We start from the raw sequence: 9,076 nt of genomic DNA on the forward strand, positions 1-9,076 counted from the left end.
TTTCTTGAACGATACCGACTTCTTCCTGGACTGCTGCTTGAAGAAGTCTTCCAGAAACTGGCAGGAGGTCTGGGAGTTGAGCTTCACTCCATCCTCAACCCGAGAAGGTCCCACAAGTTCATCTTTGATGATCCCAGACCAGACCAGTCCCCACCTCCACCTTGCTGGGTCTGAGTCGGAGTGGCGCTCTCTGCCCTTTACTGATCCGGCCTCCGGCCCGTCCATCCGGCCCATCAAGAGTCACTCTCATCTCATCAGTCCATAAAACCTGTGAAAAGTCTTCAGATATTTCTTGGCCCAGTCTTGACGTTTTATCTTCTGTTTCTCGTTCTTCAGCCTACCTTACCTCGGCCGTGTCCCTGAGTATCGCACACCTTGTGCTTCGTGTTACTCCAGTAACGTCGCAGCTCTGAAATACGGCAAAACTGGTGGCAAATGGCATCTTGGCAGCTTCACGCTTGATTTTCCTCAATTCATGGGCAGTTATTTTGCGCCTTTTTTGCCCAACACGCTTCTTGCGACCCTGTTGGCTACTTGCCATGAAACACTTGATTGTTTGGTGGTTACGCTTCAAAAGTTTGGCAATTTCAGCACTGCTGCATCCCTCTGCAAGACATCTCACAATCCTGGACTTTACAGAGCCGTCAAATCTCTCTACTGACCCATTTTGCCAAAGGAAAGGAAGTTGCCTAATAATTACGCACACCTTATATAGGGTTCTGATGTCATTAGACAACACCGCTCCTCATTACAGAGATGAAATCACCTGATTTACTGCATTGGTAGTTGGCTCTCAGCCTGAACAGCTTGGAGGAGGACAACAAGTATAAAAAGTATCATGGGATCAGAATACAACCTGTCTAATAATTCTGCACACAGTATATATGTACAGCCGGTATAACCTGGGCATCTCCTGTATATAATTATATATGTACAGCCGGTATAACCCGGGCGTCTCCTGTATATAATTGTATGTGTACAGCCGGTATAACCTGGGCATCTCCTGTATATAATTATATATGTACAGCCGGTATAACCTGGGCATATCCTGTATATAATTATATATGTACAGCCGGTATAACCTGGGCATCTCCTGTATATAATTATATATGTACAGCCGGTATAACCTGGGCATCCCCTGTATATAATTATATATGTACAGCCGGTATAACCTGGGCATATCCTGTATATAATTATATATGTACAGCCGGTATAACCTGGGCATCTCCTGTATATAATTATATATGTACAGCCGGTATAACCTGGGCATCCCCTGTATATAATTATATATGTACAGCCGGTATAACCTGGGCATATCCTGTATATAATTATATATGTACAGCCGGTATAACCTGGGCATCTCCTGTATATAATTATATATGTACAGCCGGTATAACCTGGGCATCCCCTGTATATAATTATATATGTACAGCCGGTATAACCTGGGCATATCCTGTATATAATTATATATGTACAGCCGGTATAACCTGGGCATCTCCTGTATATAATTATATATGTACAGCCGGTATAACCTGGGCATCCCCTGTATATAATTATATATGTACAGCCGGTATAACCTGGGCATATCCTGTATATAATTATATATGTACAGCCGGTATAACCTGGGCATCTCCTGTATATAATTATATATGTACAGCCGGTATAACCTGGGCATCCCCTGTATATAATTATATATGTACAGCCGGTATAACCTGGGCATATCCTGTATATAATTATATATGTACAGCCGGTATAACCTGGGCATCTCCTGTATATAATTATATATGTACAGCCGGTATAACCTGGGCATCTCCTGCATATAATTATATATGTACAGCCGGTATAACCTGGGCATATCCTGTATATAATTATATATGTACAGCCGGTATAACCTGGGCATCTCCTGTATATAATTATATATGTACAGCTGTTATAACCTGGGCATCTCCTGTATATAATTATATATGTACAGCCGGTATAACCTGGGGATCTCCTGTATATAATTATATATGTACAGCCGGTATAACCTGGGGATCTCCTGTATATAATTATATATGTACAGCCGGTATAACCTGGGGATCTCCTGTATATAATTATATATGTACAGCTGTTATAACCTGGGCATCTCCTGTATATAGTTATATATGTACAGCTGGTATAACCTAGGCATCTCCTGTATATAATTATATATGTACAGCCGGTATAACCTGGGCATCTCCTGTATATAATTATATATGTACAGCCAGTATAACCTGGGCATCTTCTGTATATAATTATCCATGTACAGCCGGTATAACCTGGGCATCTCCTGTATATAATTATATATGTACAGCCGGTATAACCTGGGCATCTTCTGTATATAATTATCCATGTACAGCCGGTATAACCTGGGCATCTCCTGTATATAATTATATATGTACAGCCGGTATAACCTGGGCATCTTCTGTATATAATTATCCATGTACAGCCGGTATAACCTGGGCATCTCCTGTATATAATTATATATGTACAGCCGGTATAACCTGGGCATCTCCTGTATATAATTATATATGTACAGCCGGTATAACCTGGGCATCTCCTGTATATAATTATCCATGTACAGCCGGTATAACCTGGGCATCTCCTGTATATAATTATATATGTACAGCCGGTATAACCTGGGCATCTCCTGTATATAATTATCCATGTACAGCCGGTATAACCTGGGCATCTCCTGTATATAATTATATATGTACAGCCGGTATAACCTGGGCATCTTCTGTATATAATTATCCATGTACAGCCGGTATAACCTGGGCATCTCCTGTATATAATTATATATGTACAGCTGGTATAACCTGGGCATATCCTGTATATAATTATATATGTACAGCCGGTATAACCTGGGCATCTCCTGTATATAATTATATATGTACAGCCGGTATAACCTGGGCATCTCCTGTATATAATTATATATGTACAGCCGGTATAACCTGGGCATCTCCTGTATATAATTATACATGTACAGCCGGTATAACCTGGGCATCTCCTGTATATAATTATATATGTACAGCCGGTATAACCTGGGCATCTCCTGTATATAATTATATATGTACAGCCGGTATAACCTGGGCATCTCCTGTATATAATTATACATGTACAGCCGGTATAACCTGGGCATCTCCTGTATATAATTATATATGTACAGCCGGTATAACCTGGGCATCTCCTGTATATAATTATATATGTACAGCCGGTATAACCTGGGCATCTCCTGTATATAATTATATATGTACAGCCGGTATAACCTGGGGATCTCCTGTATATAATGATATATGTACAGCCGGTATAACCTGGGTATCTCCTGTATATAAGGAGATGCTGCGCACCCCGAGTACAGGCTGTAATCCGTCCTCCGCCCTCATACACACAGCTGGCAGGTTCTCAGCATTAGGGCCTTTCCGTTTTACTTCTATATAACCCAGGACCCGGCTTCCTGACGGTTTCCGCCCTGCCTGCTGACTGCGTCCTTTCCCGGCCTCCACTTTCTCCCGTTTCACACATGCGACATGATCATGACCACAGTACACTTCAACCCGAACCGCGACTACAGCTCTGCACATGCGCACGACTGCACCATGGCCGCTCCTCAGGACTCCAGCTCCCAGATGTCTGTGCGGTGGTTGTGACGCATGCGTGCTGTGTGTTTGTGCGCTGCGCGGCTGGTGACGTTGTCGGGTGGAAGTGTCCGGCGGTTTCCCCGGAACAGGCCGGACCCGGAACGGGAGAGCGGCCGGAGCGCGAGCACCGGGGGCGGAACCGAGGAGAACAGTGTAGGGGCACAGGCGTTGGGGCCGGAAATAGGGGGAGGAATTGCTGGGGACACCCAGAACTGGAAGTTAATGGTGCGGACTCTACAGGGGAAGTCATTGCACGGGCGGCTCTATAGGGGGCGGCATAGGGGCAGCTTGTGCTGGGGGCCCTCTTCAGGTGCGCCTTACTTTCTATAGGGCCCACAGCAGCCTCTCCCACAGGTTCTGTAGGGGCAGAGCTTAGTGGGCACCAAATAGGGTCACGTGGTGGTGGGGTCGCAATACGGGCAGTTTTGGGGTCACCGTGCATCTAGTACCCTTTGTAGGGGCAGTTTTGGGGTCACCCTGTATTTAGGACCCTCTATAGGGGCTGTTTTGGGGTCACCCTGCATCTAGGACTTGTTACAGGAGCAGTTTTGGGGTCACCCTGTATTTAAGACCCTCTATATGGGCAGTTTTGGGGTCACCCTTTATCTAGGACCCTCTGTAGGCGCAGTTTTGGGGTCACCCTGTATTGAGGACCCTCTAGGGGCAGTTTTGGGGTAACCCTTTATCTAGGACCCTCTAGGGGCAGGTTTGGGGTCACCTTGTATTTAGGACCCTCTATAGGGACAGTTTTTGTGTCACTATTGAGGACCCTCTAGGGGTTTTGGGGTTACCCTGTATTGAGGACCCTCTATAGGGGCAGGTTTGGGGTCACCCTGTATTTAGGACCCTCTATAGGGACAGTTTTTGTGTCACTATTGAGGACCCTCTGTAGGGGTTTTGGGGTCACCCTGTATTGAGGACCCTCTATAGGGGCAGTTTTGGGGTCACCCTTTATCTAGGACCCTCTGTAGGGGCAGTTTTGGGTCACTGTATTGAGGACCCTCTGTAGAGGACGCAGTAGCAGACCTTGCAGGAGGATCAGCGTTGTGCTTCCAATACTGGGGGGCTTCTCTCTGTGCTGAGGGTGTTGGGGGCAGGGTGACCCCAGGTTTGGACGTCGGTGCCGCCATGCTGCGCTCCATCCCCGCTAACCGCCTGGTGCTGGCGCTGTCTGGGAGCAGTGTGCTGGTGAAGTGCCTGTGGGGGGCCGTCGTCCTCCTTTACCTCCTCTCCTTCTGGGTGGACAGCGCTCACGTTCTGGCCGTCACCCCTGGACTGCTGCTGCCCCCCAATCTGTGGCTGTGGACGCTGGTGACTCACGGACTGGTGGAGCTGCACCTCTGGGACGTCCTGGTCAACCTGCTGCTGACGCTGGGGGCCGGGCGCCGGCTGGAGCCGCTGTGGGGGGCCCCGGAGCTGCTCCTGTTCTATGGGGTGGTCAGTGTGTCTGTGGGGGTCCTGAGCTCCCTCTTCTTCTTGGTGGCCTACGCTGCGACCTCTGACCTGCACTTCCTCTTCTCTGCCCGGGTCCACGGCTTTCCAGCGTTTGCCGGCGCCGTCCTGGTGGCTCATAAACAGACGATTGGAGACGGGCTCGTGGAGCCTCAGCGCTGGGTGCGGCTCCTGCCTCAGCTGGCACTGCTGGGGGTTGTAGTCCTGACGGTGGCCAGGCTGATCCCGGGGCAGATGCTGGTGGGGTACAGTCTGGGGCTGCTGTCCGGATGGGTGTACCTGCGCTTCTACCAGAGACACAGCCGCGGCCGGGGAGACATGGCCGACCACTTCTCCTTTGCCAGCTTCTTCCCTGCGCCCCTGCAGCCCGCCGCTGCTCTTCTGGGGACCCTCACACATGCCGGCCTGGTGAAACTGCGTCTCTGCCCGCGGGCCGTCAAGAGATATGATGTGGGCGCGCCATCCTCTATCACCATCAGCTTACCGGGCACCGACCCCCAAGACGCCGAGCGAAGGAGGTAAAAATACAACTTTCTCACAGTCTGAACGTGACTTCTCAATGTCTCTGCTTGTGATAAATGAGGGGGAAGACTCCTGGTTAGGCTTTCACACTAGCGTCGGCCCATCGCCCCGACGCATCCTGTGACAACGCAGCACAACGGGGGCAGCGGACGCATTATTACAACGCACGCGCTGCCCCATTGTGAGCTCCGGGGATGAGGGGGCGGAGTTCTGGCTGTGCATGCGCGGTCGGAAATGGCGGACACGACGCACAAAAAAAGTTACACGTAACGTTTTTTGTTCCGACGGTCCGCCACAACACGACGCAACCTGCAGCCAACTTTGCAGGATGCGTTTTTTTCACCAAAACGACGCATTATGACGTGCGTCGTACGATGCTAGTGTGAAAGTAGCCTTATACAGATCTGATGCTTCTCACAGCTGAGTGTTTGTTACAATGTATCCAGTGGACACAAACGTCTTGCTGCAGTGTATTGGTCAAGGATGGATACACTGTATGTTCACATTCACTGGCAGGAAGCAGAGGTAAAGAATACTGAGGAATGGGCAATTACCTTCATTACGGCTGAGACTGTGCAGAGCTGTTACCCGACTTTCCCAGGGTCCAGAATGGCCTGTCTGTGGTGCAGTAGAGGTAATGGAGAGGGGGCGGTAATGGCGGCCATATTGGTTGTCGCTGCGCTTTCCTGGAGTCTCTGGTGGGCCCTGGGGCCGGCGCTTCACGCTTGGGACGATCTTTTCTTGTGCATGAAGCCGATCAGCGGCTGATTAATAAGATTTGGCAGCGCCCCCCGGGGGGCATTTCCTGTCTTGGCACAGAACGTGGAGGGGCTCTCTGTAAACCCCCCAGACAGGAGACTCCGAGAGACCTCCAAAGAAAGCATGGGTCGCTGCAGCTCTAAACCCCCCGCAGCCCCATTAGTGCGGCCAAGAAGACTGGTGGGTTTATTAGAGGTCAGGATGGGGGGGGCTGCACTTAAAGGGAAAGTGGCAAAAAATCATGTTTTATAGATAACTAAGGTAAAGTCAGGAGGACCAGACAACAATGCGTGCTCGGCCTGTGAAATAATGTTTTTATGCACTGACCGCAAGCAGAGATCTTGAAAATGAGACATTTATGCACAATCTCTAGGGAAGCTGTAGAATAATACCGGTTTACTGACGTCAGACTGGACGCTGGCACTTTAATTAACAGTTGTGCAGAGTTAAAGTGAACCCGTCAGCAGGTTGGTCCCATATGAGAGCGGACCACCACCATTCCGCCCTGGGATCCAGCAGTCTAATATCTTGTATATCTCCGCCCGATCCGGCCTGCATGACGAGTAAAGCCCCTTTTATTCAGGTGGTCCGGGTCCAGTGCCTCCTCTCGCGATGTCTTGCTTCATGTGGCAGATGCGTCCTATGTCTTCCACGGTGTCCCCGCCGTCGCGCTCCTGCACAGGCGTATGCAGTGCGCATGCACCAGGGCCCTTTGACCTTTTTTGGTACATGAGCATTGCAATAGTTTGCTCTGCCCTCGCCAGTGCATGTACACAGGAGCGCGGGTCCGGGGAGACTGGACCAAGCCCAGTGCCCCCCAGACCGCCTCGCAGGGGTATAATAAGACGTGTCCTGCAGCCGCATCGGGGGCAGATATACAGAATATTGGACTGCTGTATGTCATATAGCACAGTCCTGGGGACTCCGCCGTTCAGGGTGTATGTATAGATGCCGGCGGGTGATCGCCCTCTGACTTCTCCCCTCGCCCTCTGCAGGCAGCTGGCGCTGAAGGCGCTGAACGAGCGGCTGAAGCGAGTAGAAGACCAGACATCATGGCCGAGCATGGAGGAAGAGGAGGAGGAAGAGGACGATGCGTCACACGAGATGTCCTTCAGCAGCAGCACCGGTGGTAAAGCAGATCCTGCAGCCGCCCAGGAGCCGAGTGCAGCGGCAGCGCCCATGGTATAACCCGCTGTTGTCAGCCAGCCGCCATCCAGCACACGGCGCCACCTCCTGGAGGAGCAGGACATGGACCCACTACACATCCTGCGGGGGCCGCCACTTCACTATTGGTATTACATTGTTTGCACAGTGGACCCCGCAGCGCCCCATGGACCCGCCAGCTCCGCTCCCAGCACCTTCCCTCCCCCCTCTCAGAGTCCTCCGATAACACTACCAAAATCGGTAGACAGCACTTTTATATGGGATGTGCCATCACTGTGGAGGACCCTCCGGACCCGTGTGTGACGGGAGACCGAACCCAAGCACAGGCGAGCGGGCGCCGATCTGCTGGACCTGGGGAAAGAACTCTTATTCCTCGTGGAGGATTTTCATTTTCTGGTCCGGGGGATGTAAATGTTCATATTTTTCTGTCTGGATTAAACTTTTTTGAAAAATTATTAAATTGTGTTTATCTGACACTGACATATACAGCGGTATCGTGGGAATAGTGCTGATCCAGGAGCAATGGCTACGGCGGCGGTCCAAAAAGATCAGAAAGTAGCAGAGTAACCCAGACAAGCCAGCAACATTATTTATGGTTACTGATCCCAAGTTACCTCCTGTATTATACTCCAGAGCTGCACTCACTATTCTGCTGGTGCAGTCACTGTGTACATACATTACATTACTGATCCCAAGTTACATCCTGTATTATACTCCAGAGCTGCACTCACTATTCTGCTGGTGTAGTCACTGTGTACATACATTACATTACTGATCCTGAGTTACATCCTGTATTATACTCCAGAGCTGCACTCACTATTCTGCTGGTACAGTCACTGTGTACATACATTACTGATCCCAAGTTACATCCTGTATTATACTCCAGAGCTGCACTCACTATTCTGCTGGTGCAGTCACTGTGTACATACATTACATTACTGATCCTGAGTTACATCCTGTATTATACTCCAGAGCTGCACTCACTATTCTGCTGGTACAGTCACTGTGTACATACATTACTGATCCCAAGTTACATCCTGTATTATACCCCAGAGCTGCACTCACTATTCTGCTGGTGCAGTCACTGTGTACATACATTACATTACTGATCCCAAGTTACATCCTGTATTATACTCCAGAGCTGCACTCACTATTCTGCTGGTGCAGTCACTGTGTACATACATTACATTACTGATCCTGAGTTACATCCTGTATTATACTCCAGAGCTGCACTCACTATTCTGCTGGTACAGTCACTGTGTACATACATTACTGATCCCAAGTTACATCCTGTATTATACTCCAGAGCTGCACTCACTATTCTGCTGGTGCAGTTACTGTGTACATACATTACATTACTGATCCTGAGTTACATCCTGTATTATACTCCAGTGCTGCACTCACTATTCTGCTGGTGCAGTCACTGTGTACATACATTACTGATCCCAAGTTACATCCTGTATTATACTCCAGAGCTGCACTCACTATTCTGTTGGTGCAGTTACTGTGTACATACATTA

General features: G+C 49.3%; 1 protein-coding gene across 1 annotated transcript; it reads left to right on the top strand.

The window, feature by feature from the left end:
• Window positions 1-3,675: 3,675 nt before the first annotated feature.
• TMEM115 (transmembrane protein 115) lies at window positions 3,676-8,016 on the top strand. The gene is made up of 3 exons (XM_069736113.1): window positions 3,676-4,365; window positions 4,480-5,629; window positions 7,388-8,016. Exons 2-3 carry the CDS (start codon window positions 4,788-4,790, stop codon window positions 7,578-7,580), a joined length of 1,035 nt encoding a protein of 344 aa, XP_069592214.1. The 5' UTR covers window positions 3,676-4,365; window positions 4,480-4,787; the 3' UTR covers window positions 7,581-8,016.
• Window positions 8,017-9,076: the final 1,060 nt, after the last annotated feature.

This window comes from Ranitomeya imitator, chromosome 8, assembly GCF_032444005.1.
Source record: "Ranitomeya imitator isolate aRanImi1 chromosome 8, aRanImi1.pri, whole genome shotgun sequence".
Lineage (NCBI taxonomy): Eukaryota > Metazoa > Chordata > Amphibia > Anura > Dendrobatidae > Ranitomeya > Ranitomeya imitator.